This window comes from Stegodyphus dumicola, chromosome 3 (genome assembly GCF_044657685.1).
Source record: "Stegodyphus dumicola isolate Sdum_Otavi_A_Nest chromosome 3, ASM4465768v1".
In the NCBI taxonomy this organism is placed as follows: Eukaryota; Metazoa; Arthropoda; class Arachnida; order Araneae; family Eresidae; genus Stegodyphus; species Stegodyphus dumicola.
Genome location: NC_140770.1, coordinates 145,009,512 through 145,037,381, shown reverse-complemented (window position 1 = coordinate 145,037,381; position 27,870 = coordinate 145,009,512). Strand labels below are relative to the sequence as shown.

At 32.8% G+C, this 27,870-nt stretch overlaps 1 protein-coding gene across 2 annotated transcripts in view; it reads left to right on the top strand.

Annotated features, from left to right (window-relative positions):
- Nucleotides 1-27,870, top strand: part of LOC118182150 (sodium- and chloride-dependent GABA transporter 1-like) — a 98,078-nt gene that overhangs the window by 68,812 nt on the left and 1,396 nt on the right. For both annotated transcript variants that reach the window (XM_035351463.2, XM_035351462.2), the window contains 5 exons: nucleotides 15,343-15,455; nucleotides 17,754-17,885; nucleotides 21,109-21,211; nucleotides 24,167-24,267; nucleotides 25,270-25,440. In XM_035351463.2, coding sequence (XP_035207354.1) covers nucleotides 15,343-15,455; nucleotides 17,754-17,885; nucleotides 21,109-21,211; nucleotides 24,167-24,267; nucleotides 25,270-25,440 — 620 coding nt within the window. The remainder of the gene's footprint in view (nucleotides 1-15,342; nucleotides 15,456-17,753; nucleotides 17,886-21,108; nucleotides 21,212-24,166; nucleotides 24,268-25,269; nucleotides 25,441-27,870) is intronic.

The following is a 27,870-nucleotide window of genomic DNA, read 5'->3' as shown; positions in this document are numbered from 1 at the left end:
GCAAACAGCCCTGTATTCTGCATGCGTCTGCGCACTGTAGTAGCTGAGATTCTTGTTCCTGTTGCCACTCAGTGATCTGCCTTGAGCTGAGGCACAGTAATATTACTCCTTCTTTGGGCCGAAAGAGCTAAATAACGGTCTCCCGCAGGTGTTGTAACGTTAGGTCTGCCTGGAACATGTCTTCTAGACACAGAATCCTCGAATTCAAACTGATTCCATAATCTGTAGACAACACTACGAGAGACTTTGAGACGTCTAGCAGCATCAGCTTCTGACATCCCTATTTCCATCCGTCCGATCGCCCGCCACTTCAACAAACCGGGCAAACGACTTCTGGACATTGATAGACTCTCATAGATGCTATCAACAAAATTGCTAATAACAATTGAAGATCAACACTCTAAAAAACTTACAAATTTTGCCTATTTTCTGGAACTCCTATTCCTTTCTATAAAATAAAAGTTTTTGCATATATTTTCTTAAACTTTTACTATCATGCATATAAACTGTTAATTTAAATGTTACTGATATTTTTGTAATGATGAGCCTTCAAAAATACTCTGTTCCTTCACTCTGGTAGGGCAGTGTATAAATAGATACGAAATTTGCATACATACAAGCAAATGTATATAAGCATTTAGAACGTTTACATGTATATTACAGTCAAATATAGTGTGGAGAAAAGATAGGCAGTTCAATTAAACTCATTAAAAAGAAAAGTGTAATCTAAAAGGCCAAAATATCTTATGCCTGACCTTAGTAATATGACCTACATTTTTAATCAAACAAAAAGAAACATTATTAATTCTCTGAAGGTGTTTCGACCTGTATTCACTTAAGTTATTTATTAATTGTGAAAAAAATCGAAATCGAATGGTTAGGCGGCATTTAGTAGCCTCTGCTACTTTAACCGTCTCTGTTGGAGATATGCCCTAAGGCGTTGGGAAGAATTAAAAATTAAGGTGATTTACAACCTCTCAACAGGCTGTCATAATTTATAATGGTCCGCTATCTCCCCTCCTTACATCTCAGACGCAACACTCAGTTACCATTAAACTAGAGACAACTACGGGACACCTTCAAATTACTAATGTGTACTTTCCACCAAGTGAGGAATTAGATCCACTATTAATAGAAATCAGCACTGTCGTCAGAAAAGGGAACAACCAAATCTTATTAGCAGGTGATTTCAATGCTTCAAGTCCCTTATGGGGGGCGCGAGTGGAAAACGTAAGAGGCAAAATGGTTTTAGAATATGCAATGACAAACAGATTAAGCATCATAAACACGTCAGACTCACCGCCCACCTTTCGCACTATAAGGGCGGAAGGTTGGCCGGATTTAACCATGGTATCTTCCCAATTAGCAAATCAAATGTCGGAATGGCATGTTATGGACATTCCCTCTCTGAGCGACCACAGAATAATCAGCTATCTAATGGGCGCTCAGTTAACTTATACTCTGAAACAGAGGTTCAAGACAGCTTATGGAGGACATCAGAAGTTCCTTAATTTGCTTCGTCCTTATGTAGGTCAATTGATTTTCAACTTCCAAGCAAGCAACACCATAGACGGACTGGATGATGCCTACAGGCATTTAATTGGAACCTTAACAAGTGCAGCAAAACAAACGTATAAGAAAAAAACACCCAGCCAGAAGAAAGAACTTTCCTGGTGGAATGACAAACTAACGGCAAACAGAAGCAGAGTTCGGGCGCTCAGAAGACTGGCACAGTCAGAAACAGATTCCATACAAAGGGACCAAAAAATGCAGACGTACAAGAAGGCACTTGCGCAATACAAACTACAGATAATAAAGGCCAAATCCGACTCCTGGCAGGAACACTGTAGTAGAATACCGGAAATTTTTGGGAAAATACAAAAAATCGCCGCAGGTAAGGTCTTTAGACCGACTCAATTGACTGCGAATGTGGCCCCTGACGCACCAAATACAAGAAATATTCTTTCGGTAATACTGAAAACGGTTTTTCCTTCAGATGATCCCGCCAATGACTCAGAAACGCATACATTAATAAGGACGCAATTTCAGGAAAAATTCTGGTCTTCCATAAATGGAGACTATCTCCCACCAACAATAGAGGAGATAGACCTAGTCATAAATGGTTTGGCAAGGAAAAAGGCACCGGGGCCGGATGGCCTAGACAATATAATACTCAAGGCATTGCATAATGAGTTTCCAGAGCTGATCCACTCAGTCTGCAAAGCATGCTGGAAAGTAGGACACTTTCCGAAAGATATGAAGCTGGCAGAGATCGCTCTGTTTCACAAAAAGGGGAAAGATCCCTCGGATCCGACCTCCTACCGCCCGGTAAGTCTCCTTCCCACAATTAGCAAAGTTCTAGAAAAAATCATTCTAATGAGGCTAAATTATTTCCTGAATAAAAGTTCAGTAATTAATAAAAAACAGTATGGCTTCCGTGAAGGAATATCTACGGAACAGGCAGTAGCAGATCTCCTGAAAGTGCTGAAAAAGAACAGAGAGGAAGACAATCACTCAATAGTAATATCTATTGACATAAAGGGAGCCTTCGATAATGTCTGGTGGCCTGATGTAACAAAAGAATTAGATTCAATCAACTGCCCAATTCAGATCTTAAAGTTGATAAGGAGCTACCTTGAAGACAGACAAGTCCAAGTAACTACAAACGATGGAATAATCCAGCATAAACTGGAGAAAGGCTGTCCACAGGGTTCCTGTCTAGGGCCAACCCTGTGGAACCTAGTAGCTAATTCAGCGTTCCAAATTTTTGAGATGGAGAGCGAAATACATCTGCAGGCTTTTGCGGATGATTTCCTTCTAGTAACTTCGGGAAGAAAGAATATCGAGAAAATTACACAAAATGCACTAAATAGGTTCTTAGAGTGGGCACAAACACATAAACTTACGATCTCAGCAGAAAAAACTACCATGCTATTTATAGGGCGTAAAAGAGTAATGAAAAGAAATCCTACCATTAGACTCAACGGTAGCTCAATAAAATGCTCTTCAAACATAAAATACCTAGGATTTATCCTCAACAATAATCTCTCTTGGATTCCCCACTTAAAAGAACTCAGGAAAAGATGTATCGCACTCACAAACACAATGCTACGCACAACAGGACTGCAGTGGGGAGCACCACCATGGGTGCTTAAGAGGTGGTACCAAGCAATAACAGAAAGAATTGTTCTCTACGGCGTAGCGATCTGGGGAAATACACTCAACGTAAGCATGCGTAGATTACTTCTGTCCATGCAAAGACTGCAACTCTTGCTCATCTGCAAGGGCTACAGAACTACTTCAACGACAGCTCTGCAGGTTCTAGCAGGAATTCCTCCGCTAGACCTGCAAGCGGAAAGGGAGTCGTTAATTGCAAGAGTGTTAAGGCTAGGTGAGGATGGAGTTCTATGGGAACAACACCACTTTGCTGAAGACTTTGAAAAACACAAGCCAGTGACTCAAGGACATCCGGCTGAAACACATCTAAAAAAGTGTATTCTAGGCCACTATGTGACACCAAAAGATAACCACACAGCTATATTTACAGATGGCTCAAAAACCGAGACGGGTACTGGCAGTGCCTTCTGCGTTCTAAAACGTAATACAGCTGTGTATAAATGGAAAAGAAGACTTGGCAGTAGGAACTCAGTATTCCAAGCTGAGCTGGCAGCACTTAAAGCAGCAATTAATTATGTGAAGAGGAACAGACTTCTCCACATTACTATTTACAGTGATTCTGCCTCTAGCCTTGACGCAATCAAAGGTTACAAAAGTAGAAGCCAGTATGTCCAAGAAATTAGAAAAATCCTCCTCAGTCTTCCACAATCAGAAAGGCCATGCCTCACGTGGGTTCCGGCTCACGTGGGCATTAAAGGCAATGAGGAAGCAGACACCCTGGCAAAAGAAGCGGCAAAGGAGGTCTCAAGAACAGAACTGCCAGATAAATTACCTAGGTCTCATCTCAAAAAGATCACTCTAAAACAACTGATAGACAGGTGGCAAGCCAGATGGGACACAGCAGATACAGGAAGGAGAACGTATATGTTCTTCCCAAAAACAACGCTAGAGTTAAACTGCAATAGTGGTAGTCAGACACAGTTTTATACAGGTCATGGCCCATTCCTGACCTATCTGCATAGATTCAGCCTGAGTGACACAGAAAGATGTCAATGTGGAGAGGTGGGGGATCCAGACCACTACGTCTTCCACTGCACAAACACGGCACAGTACCATATAAGAAAGCCAAGTCAAGCTTATTGGCCACAATGGGCGGCAAATATGAGAACAAACAAAACAGCAAATACAAAGCTACAAGCGGTAATCAGCCATTGTCAGAGAAAGTATTCTCTAATACGACGATAAGTGTCCCCAAATAGAAATAATCAAGTGCTTAGCGCTCTGAATCATAAAATGTATAAATCACACTAAATCAATCTGGGCACACACCTCGAACCTCTCAACCCAAGACTAACTTAGATAATTAGGACTATGGCAACAACCTGCCTATATTCTTTATAATGTTTACTTTTGCAATTAATGTACAGCTCTAGGACTCGCAAGACCAGATCGTGCCAGTAAAATCTTCAACAGCAATGAGTTTTTCCTACACTTACTAATCGTGTATTTAAATTACAAGTTTGTGATAAATAGGTTCAAGAAGGGCAAGGTCAACTTATGTTATCACCTCAAGTTTATGAATGATATTATTATTGGTATGGCATTTTTGCCTTCTTAATTTTAATAAATATTCAACTTTTTATGCAAATCTTAGGGAAGAAATATCTGTATTTATGTGATCAATTGCATGCTTGAATCTCTTCCCTAGTGATCAGCATTACGTGCTTAATTATGTTTTGTATAAATTATGTGCATGTTCTAAGGTGATAAAACTAACTATGGAATTAATGTAGGTAAGTTTCTCTTTGTAATTATGTATCAGCATTATGTATTCAAGTGTTTGGAATCAGATATCAGTTTTACTGAGTATTGTGCTGTACTTTTCTGTTTATGTTCACTTTAAAGTACTCAAGTCTGTATTTATTCCTTCTCAGCATGTACTATGAAGGTCAGTTCGTACTTGGCTAGGATTTAGACTACATAGCAGTACTTAATGATCAGTTTTATGTATTATGCTTATCAGTTTTATTTTTAATTTTCATGTATTATGTATGCATTTTAAGTGTTATGTATGCAGGCATTAGGGATCAGCTTTCTGTATTTCTGTACTCAGTATCATGTTAGTTTTTCACTTTAATATTCAGTTTTGTACTTATGTATGTATTATCCTGTCTGCAAGTACTACGAAAGAAAATGTAGGTGAATGGTTCAATTTGTAAAACAACTACAGGTTAAGTATGCACAAAGAACTAAATTATGCAGGAATTTGTTATCTTAGTGATAACAGGTACACAATCTTTTAAATGTTCTTACATAAGAGTCAGGCACATGGAAAGTAAACTGCGTTAAATTATGTTTGGGCGCTAGGATTTTTTTAATCATCTTTTAATCTCTCTCTTTATTATTTATTTATTTTTTATTTATTTTTTTTAAGTTTACTATGTGCAATAATTTAATAGGTTACAACTTTCCTCCATGCAGGACCAACGATTTCACAGAAGCCCCATAAAGATATGACGGTTGTGTCACGATAAGCACCCGCATGTAGACATTTAGCAAGTCCAGAAAATCCACAGCAGTTAATTTTTCAGGCAAAGTCCTTCTATCTTTACTTTATCTAACACAAGTTTCTGTCTATTCTAACAGCGATTCTTAACAGTCTTTTGATTGCTTCTTTGCTTAATTTTAAGTAGTTCCTAACAGGATACTCTTTCCCCGTACAACAACATCCAAGCTTATATGTAGACTATATGAGGCTCTTAGCCGTCTATTCGGCTGCGTTCCCGGAGCAGGATGGAGCAGAGAGTAGATGGTTTCTGCCAGGAAGATAACACACTGTGAGGCTAAGGCCAGGTCAGTGGTCTTCCTTGGTGGCGCTCACTCACTCACTCACTCACCGCACCGACAAAGGTGAAGCAGGAACATGTGCTAATGCACGTGAGTTGGTCAAGTAGACTTTGGAGAAGGAGGGTTCAAGCATCTGGCCGCCGTACAAGCTGTGATGTATCTTCACTAGTTGAAGAAAGATGATACGTCGAGGCCAGTCACGTGGGTGGTCACCCACCCAAGTATTGACCCCGAGCTCTGTTGCTGTAAACAGGGAAACCTGTGTGTTGAAAAAGTGAAAAGAAATCATAAACATAGTGAAATTCCCTCAAATGCTTCTAAGCTGGTGATTACTCTTCACTTTCAGCAAATCTCATCAGTGTCATGGCTGCTTTGAACCCGGCAGTAAACTTCTCAGCCGTGGTTTTTGCAGCGCGGATCTTCTCAACGTGCTCAACCATACTCAGCGGCGTAGCTAGAGTTTCCAGCGCCCGGGGACAACTGAAGAATTTGCGCCCCTTTCTATGTGCCTAGAATGGAAAACATTTCATTAAAAAATTTCGTAGTATCAATTTGGCGCCCCTTGGATGCTGCGCCCGGGGACAGATGTCCCCCTTGCCCCACCCTAGCTACGCCACTGACCATACTGTTCAGAAATTTTTTGATTTTAGGATCTTGGATCCAGTTTATGATATCCTTGTACTCTGTGGGTGGGTTTTCCAATTTTTTCTTTACTCTATCACTGTAGAGAGGTTTCATCTGGGTTTTACTGCTGTCTTCCTCTGTTTCGATGAATTTCGGAAAATCTGCCGGCGTAGGGATCTTAGCTGCTGGCTTCGCCTGCTGCTTCTTTGCTTCATATCGCTTCTTGTACACGGGGCAACCCTTGTATGAACTTACATGCGGTAGTGAGCAGAAGATGCACTTAGGATTTTCTTCTGGCTTTAGAGGGCATTCTTTACTTCTGTGGTGCTGTCCACACTTGCAGCATCGCTCAGGATTTGAGCAAAGATGTTGCGAATGTCCATATATTCTTGACATCTATAGCATTGAATTACGCGTTTTTTCGGGGCAAACTTCTCGATCTTGACATTAACACTTAACATATTGTTGAGTCCATGAATTGCACGTCCTTCCTTCGTTTTCTTCAGCTCCAACAGGAAAATCGGATTTAATTGTGAATTAAATATCTTTTTTAATATATGAATAATAAAACTCCGCGTGAAGATGATTATTCATATGAAACAATAATGCAAATCATCTGCCTCGTTTTTCGATGCTAACATTTTATGCATTCAGTCAAAACAATTATTACTGAATAAATTTAATATTATTAAAACATTACCAAACAGTTATTCGTAAAATATAAGACATTCTTCGTAATTAAAAATTAATTGATCTCGAATGTTATCATTCCAGTTTCTGTTTAAAAGAGAGTTTTACTCACATAACGTGTAGGTGAAGCTTCACTTATTTATTTGTTTCTCGTTTTCATTGCTGAGAAGAACTTAAAAAATTTTGAAAATTTTCATGATTTAGTCAAATAAAGCTGTGGATCTACATGTGATTTTTCCAAAGGATTGTCATCAACAGCCATTCTGTACATATAAGTTAACAATATGCATTTTTGTGCTGGCATAACATTTTAAAGTACGTAACATTCCTTAGGTAGAGACAATAATCATAACCGAAAAGATTTATGTGTCGCACGGGGCATAACAAAGTTAGCCTGTTTACACAATTTTTACCATAAAATTCAATGTGAACGCAGTTCCACTCACTGTTTTGCCACTGTATTTAAAATAACAGCTTCACCGTGTTAAAAGTAAGTTAAACATGAGAATGGTAGGGGTTTTTTTCATAACACACTTTATTGCTTCTTTTTTTAACTTTTGGCAGCTGTAGAAAGTTTTTTTTATCTGATGTCATAAATAAGCAAACAAACGAAAACTAAAAATAAAGAAACATTATTTTCTGAATATTTTAACTTGTTGAAATAATAGTATATATTAAAAACACATCTTCGAAGAATTCATATTTAAAAAATACATGTGCTTTATACATTTAGATTCAGAGTTTTAGTTTATCATGCTTCCGTTCACATTCTTCGACATCCTATTTTGAGATCAAGCTGCTATCGGAACCATCAACTGCTTTCGTGTCCTTTGCGCAGACGACTGTCGCCACCGCAGATGTAGAGGAATAACAAGGAAAATTTTTTAAGTTGATCCTTGGTAGTTTCGCGCTTTAAAGATTGGTTAATGCCAAACAGTAAACTTTAAGCTGGCTTAACTTATGCACCATTCTAAAATTATATATATGTGTGCATTTTTAAATGCAGTGGAACTCTAGTTATCCAAATAGCTTACTTTCTTTTCCAATCCAACTAAAAACCTTATCTTTAATTTATTTATGTATTCTAAATTCCTTCGATAATGGAATAACATGTTGATATTAAAAAAATATTAAATTAATTTACATGAATGTATATAACATATAGTCTTCAACTGCTTAAATCAAATGACATGCCTATCAAAAATGCATTTCGACAAACCAAATGACCATTTTGACATTTATCATTAAAGTTATAAATTGACTGCTGACAAGCACTGCAAAAATTTGATAATCTGAAAAATTGTGATTTTTTTTATTAAAATATTTATCTCATTTTTTTATTTCTCGGAAAAGTATTTTTTTACATTGTGCTTTAGGAAAATATTTTTTAAATATTACAATCGTTATTAATTTTAAATATATAAAATTTCCTCATTTACATTTATTTCTACTAGAAACAAAGAAAACCACATTATAAGGTTTTTTTTTTAATAATCAAGTATAGTGGGATTCCCAGTTAGTCCGGATATTTGAAATTTTAATACTGTATTTTTTAACCTGCGGTTAGTTTTATACATCTTAAATTTAGCATGATACATGAATCAAAAGCATTTTCGACAATTAAAGATTGTTTTGTTAACGTAACTAAAAATCAGCCCATTCTGTTTTAATTCTTTATAAAAATTCATTGATTTTTTTTCATTCTTACGAATGTTGATTGCTGACCTACTCTTAGCTATCAAGAGTAAATTTTTCAAGTGTATTAATAATCTACGTTAAAGAACCTTTTCGTGAAAGTATCTGTTTTGTGCTTGGAAGAATGTTATTAAAATGCAAAACTTGAAGAAGAGTTTGTATTTGAAGAGTGAAAGAGGAATCTTCATTAATTATAAAAGGCTAAACCGATACCTTTTTTATACAATAATTTTTTTTTACAATTTTTAATACAAGAATTGCTTTGATTATGTCCTTTTCATCCGAGTCTGTTGCCATTCGGGCCCACCAGCGGCCGAACGGTAAAGTCGGTAAACACTGGTAGTTCAGTCCGGGGTTCGAATCCTGGAGAACAGACTGGCTGCACGGGCGTTTTCGTAGTTTTCTCTGTATGTAACGTGTTTACGAGCCAGTTTCCCTTAAAATGTCCTCCACGAACGCATACCTTTCCTTAGGCAGATATCCTTCAAGTGTTTTGCCATAACTAAATAAACCAAACCAAACCTGTTGCCATTCGTTAAAATGTAAAATATTTATGTTTCAAATTTAATGTCTGCTATTAATAAACAGACTGTTTAAATTCAGCAGATGCAGCTCTTAGATTTTTTTTTTTTTTTTAATGTTTGAATAGGTTTTAGTTAAATAAAAATGCAATAAATTCACGATATAGCTAATTTAAAAGATTAAAAATTTTTAGAAAATTGCGTTACATATATTTTCCATTTTGCAAATACACAGAAGATATATAACATTTCCATATTGGTGTAAATAGATATTCATCTAGTATTCTATATTATGTTTCGCTGTTCCACCTGGACCATCTCTATTAATAAAGTCTGGTGATAAACCATACTAAACCTTAAAAGAGCCTTTTTGGGCGAACGTTAAAAGCTTAACCTTTTAAGACTTTGTGGTTTATTTTCATCATCCATTTATTATATCAATATTCAGTTTTATTACTATGATGACTTGCAGAACTTTCTTAAATTATTTATTTCTTCATTCCTAAATTTTTTTTAATAATTTATTTCTTAAACCTTTCATTCTTCTGAAGGAAAAAATCGCTATCATAATTGAATAAAACTTGATAAAGTAACATTTATTTATGAATACCGGAGAAAACTGATTGGCAATCTATCAGTGTAGGGGCTAAGAATATTGGACAACACTTTTTAGAAAATGAAGAGTATTGGACAACATTTATTAGGAAATGAAAGTTGTCGTATACTCAACCCGAATCCCTCATTAACCGACTTTTTCAAGTAGAATAACTATATATGTTTTGCTTTCAAATGAAAAGTGATATGTAATAAAAGAATATTTCTATATAATTAAAGAAGGCTTTCCTCCTGTTACTTGTTTTGGAAATTGGCACTTTTTCTATAGTTTTAAAGTTTATAAATTGCTACTTTAAATATTAACGATTTTTAAATAGGATTACTTTCTTTTCTCTTACAGCCATTTTCACAAAGCATATTCAGTTAATATTAATATTAATCCATTAAATAAATAATTCTGCCAAAAATTCTAATTTTACTTTCCATATGACGCAAATAGATATTATAACATAACATCATAACATTGCGATAATTATTTGAATATATAACGTTTAATGAAACGAGTGTCAGCGAACTGAGAAAATGTCAGCGAACCTGTTTCATGCCGAATGAGTGAATGTTTTCAAGCGAAACAGCGAGTGTGCTGCGATTATACTCAGGATATTAATTCAGACATTTTTCACTTACATTTTCTATTTATGCACTTTTCAAATAAAATTAAATTAAGGTCAGTTATGCTTGAAATTGCAAGTTCCTCTGCTCATCTATGTCTGACGTAATATAACCTCTTTATTTGAGCTAGTTGTCAAAATGTATGATTTCCGTTTGACGTCATTTTGCTAGCAGCTGTCTCTCTCTTTGAGGAAATCTAAGCGATTATAAAATATTGAAAAATTGTCTTTCGTGCTTTCGCTCATTCTAATTATGTAATATGAAAGAGACTGGAATCTTTTCAGATCATGGATACAAATATCGTATGACAAGGTCGATGTTCTGGAATACCGATTGCACATTTTTTTAATAATTATTTTAGTTTGACCGAAGGCCTATATTTTTTCCCTCCTGAATACAGTTGTCAATTTTAATGTATAGTATATACCTAAGATTGCAAAAAAAGCTAATATAAAATATTGAAAAATTGTCTTTCGTGCTTTCGCTCATTCTAATTATGTAATTTGAAAGAGACTGGAAACTTTTCAGATCATGGATACAAATATCGTATGACAAGGTCGATGTTCTGGAATACCGATTGCACATTTTTTTAATAATTATTTTAGTTTGACCGAAGGCCTATATTGTTTTCCTCCTGAATCATACACCGTTGTCAATTTTAATGTATAGTATATACCTAAGATTGCAAAAAAAAAAGCTATATTGATTCTGAGTAAAATTGTACATGAATCTTAACATTATTAGCATCAGAAACAGATATTTAACTTTAGTGATTTTTATTCTTTTACCGTATAAGATATTTCTCCCGCCTTCCTAGCATGCCTTCATGATGTAGTGGTTCTGCACGCTGGGCCGGTATTCCATTCCCGGCGAAGGCTTTGTTACGTTTTCATCTCTCCGGCTTCCAAAAAACCCTAATGTCTCTACAGTGCCGCCCGAAATAAAAGGGTGTTGGATGATGATTCTCATCCAGGATTTGGCGATTGGGTGCCCTAAAATCCCCAGGTCGCCCTTTAAAAGGGGGAGTATATAAGGTATTTCTCCCGCTTTCCTAGCGTGCCTTCGTGGTGTAGTGGTTCTGCACACTGGGCCGGTATTCCAGAGATCCGTGGTTCGATTCCCGGCGAAGGCTTCGTTAATTTGTCATCTTGCCTGCTTCCAAAAATACCAAATGTCTGTACAACCGTCACATTTACTTATTCAATTTTAGCTGTATTTTTCTTTCCACAGGCCTTTTTTTTACTTCCTTGCAAAATAAAGGAAGTTTTGTATTTGCGAAAAATTTCGGGAATCACATTTAAACAAACATATCCATTTTGACCACTCTATAATCCATTTGCACGGTATTTTTACGTGACATCTGTATGGACGGAATAAAGAACTCTTTTTCCCCTCTCTCTCTCTCTCTCTCTCTCTTTTTTTTTTTTTTTTTAATGGGTTTAATAGAGACTTATTCGTGACGTTTCTCTTTTTTAAAATGGGTTCAATAGAGACTTATTCGTGACGTTTCTCCCTATGTATATATCTCCCATAACTCAAAAGCGAGTAGCCGTAGAACGTTGAAATTTTGATATTGGACTGCTACAACTACTACAATATGTAGTTGCGCACTTCGCTTCTTCATTACAATCGGCCGCACCAGTCGTATATAAATAAATAAATTAATATATTGCCACTCAGTTACACGGCTCGGTGAGCTTAGTTTTTTATTCTTATATATTAGCAAATTGTGTATTTTTTGCTTTAAAAAAGATTGAATTATTTTGTTGTTATGTCCCGGTCAAAGTTTTTATGCCTTTAGTTAATCTGCATGCACTAGTTGTAAAATTATCAGCCTAAAAAGGCCGTTACATTTGAAATTCTAAGCAGAACAGTGAATTAAGTCAGCTGGTGCACCATGTTCAGTGTCTTTTTACACAGTGTGACGAGAAATTTTCAATTTTGTGCACCGAAAATTTTTCCTTTCTGTCTGCTGGCCGAATTGCTCGTTTTGCGTAGAAACTAATTTTAAGCGTAAAAATTGCTTTTTTTAAACTGTTTTTAACCGTATTTGATGTTTTAGATTTTTCTGTATATTAAAATTTTTAACGAAAATTGAGTTTTTATGTATTTTGGCCCTGCCGCGAAGTGAAAACTGAACTGTCTGAATCAGAAATGTATCTCTAATGAAATTCCTTGTACGGCCTATTAAAATATACATAATTTAATAGGCCGTACAAGGAAGTCACGTGGTATTCACATCAGACATTTTTGTCTTATGTCTCATACCTATGCTGGGTGGTTCAAAAAGACTGTTAGGCTAAATATCCTTTATCAAAATTCTCTTGAAATTTTTTATCCGTAATGTTATTTTCATTAGTCACTAAATATTATGTAGTGAAGCAATTGATCCGAAACTAACATTTACATTTTACTTAGATGTAGTTTAGCTTGTTAGTGAATTATGGTAATGAAGATGTTGAAATAAGTTGCTTGACTAGCTGCAACGATCTTGATAACGTGATAATTTTTGGAGAAAAAGTATATCAAACTGTAATTTTTTAGCTTCTATGTAGAATGTTTCAGTTCATCAAAGTGATCTTCCTCCTACAAGAGCTTTTTTTGAAATTTATAACTGAAATTATTGCCCCCCGTAAAAAAGAATATCAGTTTTAAGAGGCATATAAAACTTAATTTCGGTAAATATTAATTTCATGTTTTAGCAGCAAATAGAGATTTGAAATTCATGTTTCTAAACTCTGCTACTTGTATAATTTACTTTTTTAATTTCTTTTATTCACTTAATGAAACGAAAATGTAACATGTTTAGTTATTTTTAATTATATCGTTCCCGAAAATTTTAATTAGTGACATCCAAAAAGAATTTTACACATTTTTTAAAATTTACTGTATTATTTTTTTAAATATTACAAAAGACAACTGACGTGTTTTCGCTATGAAGTTATATAATATTACCCAAAAAAACTTGCCGTTTTTGGTGCTCCATTTGATGAAGCGCTCACAGAGGGAAAACGAAGCAATTAACGTCCCGAAAAAACAATCGAGGATTAGTGCAATTAGCTTTCACAAATGGGTGAGTGCAATTAGCTTGTACAATAGAGACATGTTAGGCGCATAGCAATCACAACTTGTCCGATAAGCCGAAGATAAATGGAAGTATCTAAGCAACTCTTTCATTGTTTTTGATGCATAACCCTACATCATGGGCTTGTCAGCAGACGCATCAGGTCATCGAATATGTCAAGTACTTGGGGAGGATGCTATAAATGAACGCACTGCCAGACATTGATTCCAGAAGTTCAGGTGAGAAGATGTGAGCCTTTGTTATGAATCACGCATTGGGCGATAACGCAAAATGTTGAATGACAAGGTAATGACCACCTCTGTACACCATGGAGGCCCTTTCCTACCTCCATGCTGTACACACGCAAAATCATGCATAGCGTCTGGTTGACAAGTCGCCAAGTGGTGCGTTACAAACTATACTAGCTGTAAGCTATATATTACGAGACAGGCGTGCCGTAACTGAGAATTTGTACTCCTAGTAGTTGCAGCATACATTTCGGCAGAAGCGTTTTTAGTTGGGCAAATTAAGTTAGTAGTTATTTTTAACGACGTTAGTGTTGTGACGTCTGAGATATTTTCATGAAGATTAAGCGAAAGAGAGTAAACGGCACGCTAGCGTTTTGTTTCAAGAAAAAGAAATCTAATTTTGGAAACCTCCAACTATCCTCATCAAGTGAACTGCAATCTAACCGGACTTTCAAAAATTGGCTTGCCCCCTTTTCATTTCATTTAATTAATTTTTTTATTTGCAATTATCTGTTTCATTTAACAAATTTATAAAACTATTTTCGTAAAATACAGCTTAAAACACACGTTTGCCAAAATTAAGTAATGAACTTTTGAGATAATTATAGTTCATTCTTTTTATATCATATTAAGCTATTAAGGTGTTTATCATCCACGTGGCATAGAGAGTTGCCAGTTCAGCGTGCATTGCCATTCCACGCGGTATAATATCTTTCTTTAACATATCATCTATGCTGCTCAGCTCATTGCCCTGGCTCTAAGAAGTCGAACCATTCCATGTGGCTTACCGCCTTTAATTTTTCTTCCCGTTGTTACAGATTTGTGAATTTATTGCAGTAAAAGGGAGATTTTGGGGTACTCTACTGTTATCGGGACCGGATTCAGAAATGTATGTATGTGTGTACGTACATATGGATGTATGTGTATATGTATGCATGTATGTTCATACACATATACGCACATACATATGTTCACATATATACATTTCTGAATCCGGTCCCGATAACAAAAGAATACCAGTTTTTGAGCATAGTTGTCTGTTCATTAATATTTATATGTCTTTCTATTAACGTTACATATTTCCTGAATAGTATAGATAAATCCCAATGCCGTTCTTAACAGTTTCTTAAATTTATATACCATATTGTATTATCTTATTATTTAAATTGATGAAAAAGGTTCAAAACAAGAAAATTAATAACAAGCTTAATATTACCTAGGTAACATTAAGCTTGTTGTTAATTCAAGCTTATTAAACGATTCAGATAGCTAAATTTCTAATGCAATAAAATACGTTAAATTTCAATAGGTCCTGGATTGGCTTTTCTGACGTATCCTGAAGTCGTTGTTCATCTGCCATTATCGCCAGTTTGGGCTATATTGTTTTTCCTGATGCTAGGAGTGCTGGGAATAAACAGTCAGGTAAATACGGATTTGTTTCTTTTATTCTCTTAATAGAGTGTGGCAACAAAAATATCTTCGTAAAAACATTAATACTCTGTTAAGGCATATATGTTTTAATTGGTATTTAATAATTTTCGCGAAATATTTTGTCCTTCACCAATTAAAAATTTTTCAAAAACTGCAGTAAGGAAAGCCCAAATGTTGCATAACAAAACCAAAAGGAAAGTATCTTAAAAACTCGAATGTCAAAATGAATATTTATATAGCTTAGTTGCACGATTGCTGTATGCATTGCAATATCGTAAAATCTATAGCTTGCTATTGCGATGACATTATGAAAACTGAAATTAAAAATAAGATATCTGGTGCTATATTCATTTCTGGTGGATATGTTTTGTGCCGATTCGAATAAAATGAAACAGCTATTTCTCTGATCAGAAGATCAGAGAATGCTGGAACTGCAGGAGAGGAAAAACTCTTCTATCTTTAATTTTATTTCATTATTTTATTCATATTTTTATTTTTATATGTACTTTTGAAATTCCGTGTTTATATTTATTCTTGTTTATTTGTTTGCATTTTATTATTTAATGTTTCTTTTTCCTATTTCCTCCACTATGGAACTGACAATTATGATTTCTTCATTGTAATGCAATCTTAGTTAGGTAAATTTCAGGTGCTTGAAATGACATCAACTTTAATATTCACGTAAGCATACATATAAGATCAAACTGGATCCATTTTAACGAAAAAAGTAAAGGCGGAGGAAGTGGAAAACACTGCAAACAGATATTGGCGTAAAAACCAAAGCGTTCCTTGGACGAATTCACTTCAGCACAAAGGACTTCCAAGTTGAAGGCGACGGTTAGACTGTCGATCTTCGGAAACACTTTAGTGACGTTGATAGCTTGAAAATCAAAGCGAGAACGAGAAACGAGTAGGTTTTTTTTTTTTTTTTTTTCCCCATTTCGATACAGCGTCTGGGATACGCAGATGACAGCTTTTAAAGCAAACTTTTCTATTCCGGTGTGAACTGATGTTCGCAGAAATTTTGTCCTTCTCGCATTTTCGCTTTTCGAACCACTGTGGATTCAGCTTTAGCTTCGCGCACTGATCTTTGCGAAATAGTTCAGGTGCTTAATCTTCATCATTTAATCATTCATCATCATTAAAAAAGAAGTTTAAAATGATTCAGATTTCAATATCTCCCAAAAAAGCTGGTTTTTCCCGCGACGTAAGCACTTTTTCTCACAATGGACGCAAAAAAAAATTTAACTTGCTAAAACTCTGCTTAAATACTGATCTTTCAGTTTTCACTCATCTAGACATCTAAACAGAGAACAAAAAGCAATTTTTGATGAAGAGTAATGCTAGAGGCAAAAGGTGTCAAGTAATTTCAAAATAGTAACATTTTTCAAATGTTAGCACTTTGAAATTATAAATTCTATTTAAAATTTTAGTAATTTTTTCAGGTGGTGAAAATTATAAGGGAATTTTAGATTCAGTTTTAGAGGGAATTAACGTGAAATTCCTATCCCAGTTTTTCTGAATAACACAAGAAAGTACGACATAAAGCATAACGCATTCCTTGCAAAGCGGCCATCGCGCTTAATTGTTAAAATTGGCAAACATAATAGCTTAAGCCAGTGATATTCAGACTTTATGCCAGTGCGCCCCCATAAGAATGCAAACACCTCAAAAATGAATAAATAAATATATATATAAAATCGCGGCCCCAATCTGAGTAATATATCATAAATTTCGATTTTTTATGATTTTTATCCACTCTGCGATCCCACTATAAATTTTCGCGATCCATTTAGGGTCGCACCGTCATTTGTTGCGTACTACACTGAACAATCAGGATGACCAATACGAAGGCAGAATTCCCTTGTGCTTTTACTATTCAGTTTGATATTGTGTTTTTGCAAATGCGTGAATTCTGAGAGACTACTAGCATCGACACTGACCAGTCTCCAGAACCCCCTTCCCTGGTCTTCAAGAAGCAAAGCGATTCAGTCTGTTCTCTCCCCATCAGGTGCTTATCTCTTTTAGAGGATAATCTTTACGGTTGCATCACAGGTCAAGCCCAAATGGAACTCTTTCAATAACTGGCAAGAGTAGGGAACACTAATGCAGGCCAATATACCGTCCAAATATCAAAGGGTCGCACCCATAGTTTGAATACCACTGGCTTAATCTATAATGTGTAAATTTCAAATATCGCCTTAACAAAAAAGAACTGAATTTACAGAAATGTTATTAAGTAATGTGTAAGGTACGAAAAGAATTATATGTCACCTAATTTTATTTCAGTTTTGTACTGTCGAAGCCTTAGTGTCCAGTATTGTAGACGAATGGCCCAAATTTCTCATGGCAAGAAGGAAGCTGTTCTCTCTCTTCGTATGCATTATTCTGTGCCTTTTAGGCTTACCGATGGTAACAGAGGTATGTTATTTATGACTTAAATAGACTAATTCAATAATTAATATTTTAGGGACCTCATTCCTCACTGTAAGCAGCTTATAACGTTATCAGCATAGAGGGACAAAAGAGTTAAACATACAAATAAAAATAACAGCTAATTCATACATGCTTGTATCTGTTGAGCATGTGTACATGATTCTTAAAATCTAAAACAACTTTTAGTGTGCTCAGATTTAAAAAAAAAAAAAAAACATAAACATAAACATTAAAATGCAGTGTAAATGATTGCTCATCAATTTGTATTATAAAATACAGGAAAACAGTCAAGAACACAAATCTAGTGAATCTCTTAAATACTGATCTTTCAGTTTTCAACAAACCACCTACACACCAGAGATGCTACAAAAGACATGCATCATAAATTTAGCTTCATCCTTATGCCTAAAATAACTTTCTTCCATAACATGTATATTTGTATATATATGTATGTTTATGTATTTGCTGCGAGATCTGCTTTCAAATAAATGAGTTTGGATGGATTTTGACTGAATTCCTACCAGCAATAAAAATAGAATATTAACATGTTTGTTCAGAACGAGCAGAGAGCAAAAATTGAATTTATTATTAGAAAACTGAATCTACATCATACAAGTACATCATTGTTCATTTTCTCCAGTTTCTTAATCCAATTCAGTTTAAATGCTGTACATAATAAAATATGTACTAGTATCATTTTAAGTCTTTTCTTCAATATTATTTCACCAGATTGCTTAATCAAGACTAAATATTGGAACTTGTATATTGTAATTTCATTTAAATTTAACAAATATTCTATATTCGTATAAAGCAAATATAAAATTTTCTATTTGTATAAAGCAAATAAAATTAAAATTTAAAATTTAATTAAGAAATTTTAATTGCAAAGAAAACCAATTTTTTTAGAAAACCAAAGTAATTTAGAAACTTTTGCCTACAGGAAACTTCCTCAACACGAATTATGCATGTAAACCTAAAATAAACTATATACAACAATTTAAATATAAAAATAAAAATAATAAGAAGGCTAGTCCTACATACATATCTGAATTTCTGAGCTGTACCAGCATTTGCTAAACTAGTTGTGTTGAGTAGATTGTACTGCTAACTGTAAAAATAGAGATCTCTGGTACAATATTGAGTGTAAAGCTGCTACCTGTGAGAGCTATTGTAAAAACCTATGTTGTAAATTCCAAAAATGTAAAATGCTTATAAGTGTGCAAAAATGTTGCCAACTTTGACTCATTGTAAAAAAGTGTAAAAAGTAAAAAATATGCACCGCTACTGTTGTGAAAGTAGAATTTGCAAAACAAATAAAAATTCAAATAATTTAATTTAATTGAATAAATTTAAATTGAATTAGAATTGGAAAATAAAGAAAATTATGAATTGAAATAGAGAATTATTGTAAGAAATTTTTTGTATAATTGAGACTTTTGAAAAGAATTGGCCCTTTATTAGTAAAAGGAAAGAATCCAGTATTGATAATATATACATTTTTACAAAATATATTTACAAGTAATCCCTTAACTCTTCAAAATCCTCCATTACCCTCAAGTTAAGGTTTAAGGTAATATTATCATACCATAAAGAGTTAAAAAATTAAAAAGAAATGTTAATGCCTGCCTTTTTAATATAGAATTTAATAAAATTTTTGGGACCTGATTATTAACTTGAACATTAATTAGTTTTTTTATTTCTTCTTTTAAAATCTTCTCAGTACATATATTTTTAATTCTAATTATTCGGCTATAAAAAGTGTTACCTACTACTTTTTTAGAGATATTAGAGTTCCAATTTATTAGTTTAATAGTTTCAAACTGGAATGTCCTCCTTTTATCATATAATTTAATTCTGTTGTGTTTAATTATGAGCAGGTCTAGGTATTCAATATTACGTTGATTCGTATTAGTTCTATTAAGTGTTAAACTATCTGGTTAAATTTTGAATTGTTCAAAAGCAGAATTATTATTGAAAGTTATAATATCATCAATGTATCTGAATGTATTTGCAAATAACTTTAATTCATTCTAATTCAAACTAAGTTGGAATTTATATTTATTAGAAAAAAGAAATAGGTGACATATTTGTGTAGAACTGTTCACTCCCATTGGAATTCCTTTCACCTGCTAGTATAAATTTTTCCCAATGGTATAAAGGTTTTCAAAGTCATAGCACTTAATGTTCTTGATTTCAAAACTTTTAAATTTGTTGAGAACTGGAACATTATTATAAATAATCTAACAATAGTTGTGCTGCTTGTTAACTAGTTGATGAATTAAAATACAGATTTTTTGAAGTTTAATTGCAAATATGTAATCTATGTTCTTTTTTTTAATTATTTGTACCATTTGCTATAAATCTAAATTTGAGTGATGATTTATGGAATTTTGGAAGAGCATAAAGATTTGCTAATCTATTGTAGTTAAGTGGTTGTGTAATTAGTAGTTTCTTATGAATTGCTTTAAGCTTTTTTTTATGACATTTTTTTGTGTGTTGGTGAGGTTGTAAGCAATGATCATTATTCAGTTCAGTATCAACTAGTGAGACATAAAATTTTTTTCAAATAATGCTGAAATTATTACTGGCTTTGCCAATTTTGGTGATTATGAATTTTTATGCATGACACTAACACAAATACCTCTTTTGGCCCTTCGAATTAAGAGCTTCCTGTATTCCAGTTGAAAAATATATATAAAAGATTTTCAACAGCTTATAACTTTATTAGTATTAATTAGTAATCTTTATTTCCTGAGACTGACTAAACTAACAATTCAATTAAATAATATATATGTGCAGGTCTAAAGAAAAGTGTAAAAATTCTAAATATGATATAGGAAACATTATTTCTTTTTAATTATTATAAAAAATATCCCATAAAACATGAAATACATTTTAAGTATGTAGGTCTTTATTTTTCAAACTTTTATTTTTTTATATAAATATTAAACATTTTGAAAAGTTCTAATATATACTAAAAGAAGCATCTTCCAAAACAAGTATTTCTGTAAAGGCAATCATCATATTTGAATACAGGGAAGCAATATTTTTACCTGTTAATTATAAGCTACAGTATAAATTTATCTTTTCAAATTTAATATTTGAAATTTATCAGCATTAAATACATTCACTAAAAATATTTACATATCTGTTGCTTATCAGTTAACACTGGAATGCATCTAAAAAATGTATTTTATTATAAATCTAGGGTGGAATGTACATATTCCAGTTAATGGACTTTTATGCTGCTAGTGGTATACCCCTTTTGTTTACAGTGTTCTTTCAAGTTATTGCAATTGCCTGGGTATATGGTAAGTGACCAGTTGTATTCATTCATTATATATAAACATTAATCTTTGTTAGGAAGTAAGAAATAATATGTGCATTTATTTGTTCTTATAATGTTCACTATTTTCATTAAATTAATATAGCTTACGTTTTATATTATATTTTAGCACTGAAAATTTTAATTTTATTCAAAAATGACTTCATGAATTTACATGCTTATTTCAACTATTAAGAAGTAAAATGTCATAAATTTTTATAGTTTTTAAAAATTATTTTAATGATTTCATTTTTAAATTGTAAAAATATATTAAACTTGATGAAAAAGATAATTGCCAATCCATTCAATTTTGTTTCAGCTTTTCTACTTGGAAAGTTACAATTTTCCTGATCTGATATAAATTATAGCGGAAATATTTCATTAACTATATAACTGTGACATATAAAAAATACTGTGTGAATACTTAAATGGATAAAAACTTATTTAACAGTTGGCATTTTAGTAAGATCATAGAAATCAGACTACAATGCAAGAGAGTTGTTGAAAATGTTTTTTGATTCTTAATTAGGAATAAAAATTAACAAAAACACTGAAACACTGTTGGCAACCACCATTGATTCCCCTAGCGCATGCGCATGATAAGCAAGTTCTCTGCTGCGTAATACTTTTCTATGTAGTTAGCCAACGTCAATGGTGAGTATCACGTGTAAGCGAGAAGTGCTAAGTGCTGCGTAATATCATGTTTCTACTCTGTTGTTCAACGTCTTCATAGCTTAAATAAATGTTTGTCATTTATATGGAAGACGTCATTTTATTCTTCAAACACTATAAAATTAGCAAAAACATAGCAAAAAATTATATTAAAATTAAATTTCAGAATATTGTTAAATTAAGAATATTGAAAAAAATTGAATTAGGAATATTGCAGAGCAGTGGTGACCTCCGAACATTTCTTAGAGTAGAGAAAATAATTTTTTTTTTCTTCATAGTATTATCAAGGCAAACATACATACACTACATCGCCATGAGTGCACTCTACAGAACAGCAAAAAATCCTCATGATTTGTCATATGGTACAGTCAATTCAGGTGTAACAAATTCTGGAGTTTAAGAATAACTTTTAGTTTTGATAGCAGTAAAAAAGTTTTAGATGTGCTCTGCACTGAATTAAGCAACCAGAATAATAATTAATTTCTTTAAAAGCATCATAGTTAGCACCTTTAGAGTTCTACAACTTTAAAGTCATAATCTGGTTTGACTGTAATTTAATTTTGACTTTTTACTTCCTTCTGAAGCTAAACATTAATGATAAAATTACATCTGCTAATTAATGTACAATAACTGACACCATAATTACATTTGTTAATTAATGTACAGTAAGTGACAGCATCTGGCAATGGGGACAGAAACTGGTATGCATTTTCCACAAAATTAACATGCAGTGAGCTTTTTCAGCTCCAGAAATACAGCTCAGGAAGAAGTACCAGTATTTCATGACTTTAGCATTTCATCTCTAGTTTGCCTGAGAGATTAAGGACATAAACTAACCAATGAGTATAACTAAATTTTAATTCTTCTCATAGAATTATTTCTTAGAGCCAATATTAGAAATACACATTTCTAGTATTGATTTTGTGTAAACTCTACAAAACCAGCCAGAACAGCATTAAATGGGGTCATTCAGTAGGATGCCACTTATTAGACAAGAAAGGAAGTTTTTTTTAACCACTTGACTTTGACTTATTTATTTAAAAATTTTATGCGCAATTTCATGTCTAAAAGGATTAGAACAAATACATTTAGATAAAAAATTAATCCTTTATAACATATGGGATTTTTTACCAACAAAAATTTCCAAATATTAAAATTCAGATTAATACTGAAGAATAAAAATAATTTTCTAACAGGATCATCATGTTATTCATTAATACCCAAATTTGTCGATTAAGGAGATTCATTGTTAGAGTCTATTGTGAAATAAAAAAAATAGTTAATGAAGAATTTATATCAAAACTGAACAATAAACTTCTCCTTTAGTTTATTAATTGCTGTATTCTAATAAAATTTTCTTGAACACCTATGAATAACTAATGTGTTTTGTTAAAATATATTTGTAGAATGAATACTTGATGTAATTATTTCTTCTATATTCCAGTTAACTTTGATATCAATGTATAGATAATAAAAATTACTATCCAGTTAGAAAATTGGAAATATTCAGTTAAACGAATCACTAAATGTACTCATATTCTCTTCAATACATTCAAATTATAAATAACTATTTATCAACAGTTGAATTCATTCAAATTGTAGTGAGTGACGGTTCAGGATTTAGATGATTTACTAATGGTTGATCTAAAGTTTACTAAAGTTGCTTAACACTGTTAGTTCAATCAGGGTTTAAATCCTAGTGAATGGATTGTCATCATGGCATTTTTTGCTGTGTGATATGTGGATATGAACCAGTTTTCCATAGAAAGTCCCCTTAAAGGCTTTTCCACTTTATTTGGATATTTATGTTACCAGAATCAAACAAACGAAAACCAGGATATTTAGAGCCTTTCGGGATTTCAACATGACCCTAATATAAGTAATCGTAAAAAATTCAGTGCATTTTCTTTAGGTAATATGGATATTATATTGAATCAGTTGTAAATGAAATATAATTTAACCTCTTAAATGCACTCAATTAACTGCGAAAGACTGAACTAAATTATTGCATGCACCCAAGTAAATACATTCAAGATTTTTTCTTTCCAGATATGAATACGACAGAATACATCCGCTACAGTTCTGAGTTAAAATAAAGAATAAAAAATATGTTTTTGAATTTTTATTGATGAATCAAGGGATTAATGAGATCTTAGTATATTTTATAAAACTCTCTTATATAATGTGTAATAGTCTGCATAATGTAACCAAAAGTTTTAAACTTATTTGAAATCAAAAACATATAATTTAAACATATGCATTGTTTCAGGTGTTGGACGACTGTCAAAGAATATTCAGGCAATGCTTGGATTCCAACCAGGCTGGTATTTAAAGATTGGATGGACTGTGCTTATTCCTTTTGTAACCATGGTAAGTACTAAACTTATGTTCTCTTCATTAATATCCGTATTCACGTATTTTGTATGTCACCATTCAGTTATAACTTAAGACTGATTTATTATACTACACTTAAACATTTCTAATGAGATTAGGGTATCAAAATATCTTATCCTTAAATGACAGACAATGAAAAATGTTATAAAGGAATTGTTTCATATTTAAATTAAAGATAGGGAAACCATGTAATGTTTCATTTAGCCAGTTTTCCCCACCATAAATAAAGTACTGTCAAAAAGCTTAGCACTAAATTACTCTAACATATTTCTTCAGAAAATTACTTATTATAATATCTATCTATTACTATAATACAGGTACAGTAGAACGTCGTGGCGCGCAATGAACTGGAAGTTGATCTGTCAGGACTATCCTTATCTTCAAGGCAGATGTTTTTATTTTATTTGGCTTATAATTCCTTACTAAATATAGTATTTCATCTCAATGTACTCCGTCTTTGGTATGATTTAAATCAAATTCCTCGTCATTATAAATATCATGAAAACACATCAAATAGTTTTCTGGTTGAAAGAAATGGTTAATAAAGTAAACAAATAAATATTAAGCTTTTTTTTTTTTTTTTTTTTTTTTTTGTAATTCATTTGATACCTTTAGATCATAATTGCTCTTTATTTCATAAATTCCGGTTTCATATTTTTAATTTTATAATTTCTGCATGCCATCTTACCAGATTTAAATTGATGATCTATAATCCAGAATCGCCGAAGTCCCGACGAGTCCAGATTAAAGACTTTTGACTGTATTAAATTCATTACTGTAATCTATCTTTAATCACTTAATTTCTACAGAAAAATTTTGAATTTAAATTTTCATACAAAAAGAAGCAGTATTTTTAAAACTTTAATAAAAAATATATTGAATAAGCAACAATAAACATGTGAACAAATGATTTCCTATTTCTCTGGAGGACATTTTTGATATTTTTCGTGAATGCAATTAATATTTTTTTTATTACAGGGAATATTCCTTTTCTCAATAATTGATTACAAACCATTAGTGTATGCAAAAGTCTACACTTATCCTTTGTGGGGACAAATGATGGGCTGGGGCATAGCTTTATGTTCGATGGTATGGATTCCTTGCTATGCAGTTTACTACTTGATTACCACTGAAGGCACATTCAAACAGGTAATCATATTATTAACAAATTTACTGTTTATACTACTTAACATTAAAATATCTAAGAATAGCTTGCTACTTAATTTTGCAATTTACATTATTTTTAAAATATTATTATTAATACTAGTTTTTCTAATAAAATGACTTGTATAAATATATAAGAACAGGAAATTAATATTTCAAAGAATAAAAATATGAATATGTGAGCTTCCAAAATGCATTTTATTCAGAGTGGAACAAAAATCTCTTACATACCTAACACATGTGCTAAAATATATGAAATGTTGGGCAATATTATATATTATTGGCTGTGATGTCAATATCTGGCAATTGCTCTGATGATATGTGAATTCATCAGGGCAACTATATTAAACACATTTAGAGATGTTTACAGCTTGTATATTTGTGTGGAGACTTTTGCCTCATCCTACATGCCTACTCGTAAACAGGATGTTCTCGTAATACTTAAGGGCTAACAGGCCACACTGTGAAACAAATATAATTCTTTGGAAAACAGCTTAATGGTGAAAATTAAAGTGTTTTGTGATGTCACTTGAGCACTTTACTGTGATGCAGTGGTCACATATCTTGAAAAGCTATTCTAATATTATTACTCATAATTAATCAGTAAGCATTACAATTAATAAAAGTTTTACTTTACACACAGCTTTCAAGCAAATTTTTGTCATTCTTAAAATCATTAATGATTAATTTATGCAATGTCATTATTCACTTCTTTTTTTTTTCCAATATGCCTAAAAATGGTATGCAGATAAAGCATGCATTCAGCAGATCAAGATTATGCAAAATAAAACATGCTGGATGCTGTGCTTGTCCCAAGTAAAAAAGAGTATGCATCGGTGTGTTAAAAGTGCAAAAAATTAATTTTTGGAACCTTCATGGCGAAGAAAAGGCAGTGATGCAAATTATGTAGACTCTTATTTCAACTGCGAAAGATCATTAAGATCATCATCAGATTTTTCATTCCTAAAATAATCATCACACAGTCAGAAACCATATTCTTTAGTCTGTCTTGTATAAAAGAGAGAGCAATTCGTTCAAACACTGAAACATAACCATAAAATTTAAACTTAATTTTCATCCTGTATTGTTTCACAACAAATAAATTTAGTAACTAGAAAAACAGTTTTAGATGGTTCCGAATTTGTCCAGATTTCTCTTGCAGAAAACTGTTACACACATTAAGAATTTTTAGTGCTCTTCTTTTGTCAGGACTGGATATATATATGCATGTATGCATGCATGGATGGATGGACATATATATGCATGCAAAGGGTACGTCAAAAATTTATACACACTTTGAACTATCACAGAAACATTTACAAGGCTAAATGTTAACAAGTAGTATCAGAAATTTGAGAATGTTGCTGTGGTTCAAAGACAATAGAGATACGAGTATAGGACTGATCCACCTCCAAGGTTAACAATTATTTGTCTACGAGAAAAATTTGAAGTTCATGGAACAATGTGTGACGTACAATACGGCCGATCAGGACAACCTCACGAGGTTACATGTGATGAATTCTCAATTCCAATGATGGAAGTGTTACAATGTTCACCACAAAATATTTCAAAGCAACAGTCGCATGATAGTGGTGCAAGTGCTAATGTACCAGACCAGTAGATAAGACTGAGGGGACCAATCGAGTTTTCTGCACTCTCTCCAGACCTCAGGTCACTCGATTTTTTTTTTATGGGATGCAGTAAAAGATGAGGTATAGTGTCGTAACCTTGATACACTTTTGGATGAGATTCAAGTGGTGTGAGCAGAAATCCCATTGGACACTTCGGTGCGATGTAACGGAATCAGTTGTGACACGTACTCAGAAATATATCATTGTTAAAGGCTACCATTTTGAACATTTACTTTAGAACATACAGTTTGAACAGAAAGTACGTTTTTTTTTTTTTTTTTTTTTTTTTTAACTGGATTTTTCCTTGCTTTTCCCAGAAATTTAACCTTGTAAGTATATTTTCTATGACAGCTTAAAATGTGTATGCATGTTTTTGATGCACCTGTATATACACACAATATAAATCTGGTCCCGATAACAGGAAGAGTACTGAATTTTTTTCTGCATTTCATATATGCCGTTGCTTTTCAGGAAAACAAATTTCTAAAATGCATTATTTAGTATGTTGATTCAATATTTCGTTTGAGTAGAAGCCATACATTAATTCCCATTTTTATATAAATAACTCCCATAAACAACTATTTTGAAATGAACTAATTTTAATAATAGTAAGAAAATTTGTTAAATTTTGAAAAGTATGGATCTATGAATAAAATGATAAGGTATGCTAAAAAAATTCGAGTTATCATAATCATTCATACGATCTGAAATGTAATATAAATGACAGTGGTTGCCCTGCGATGCAAGATCTTTTATCTTTCAAATTATAAATCACACTACTTTA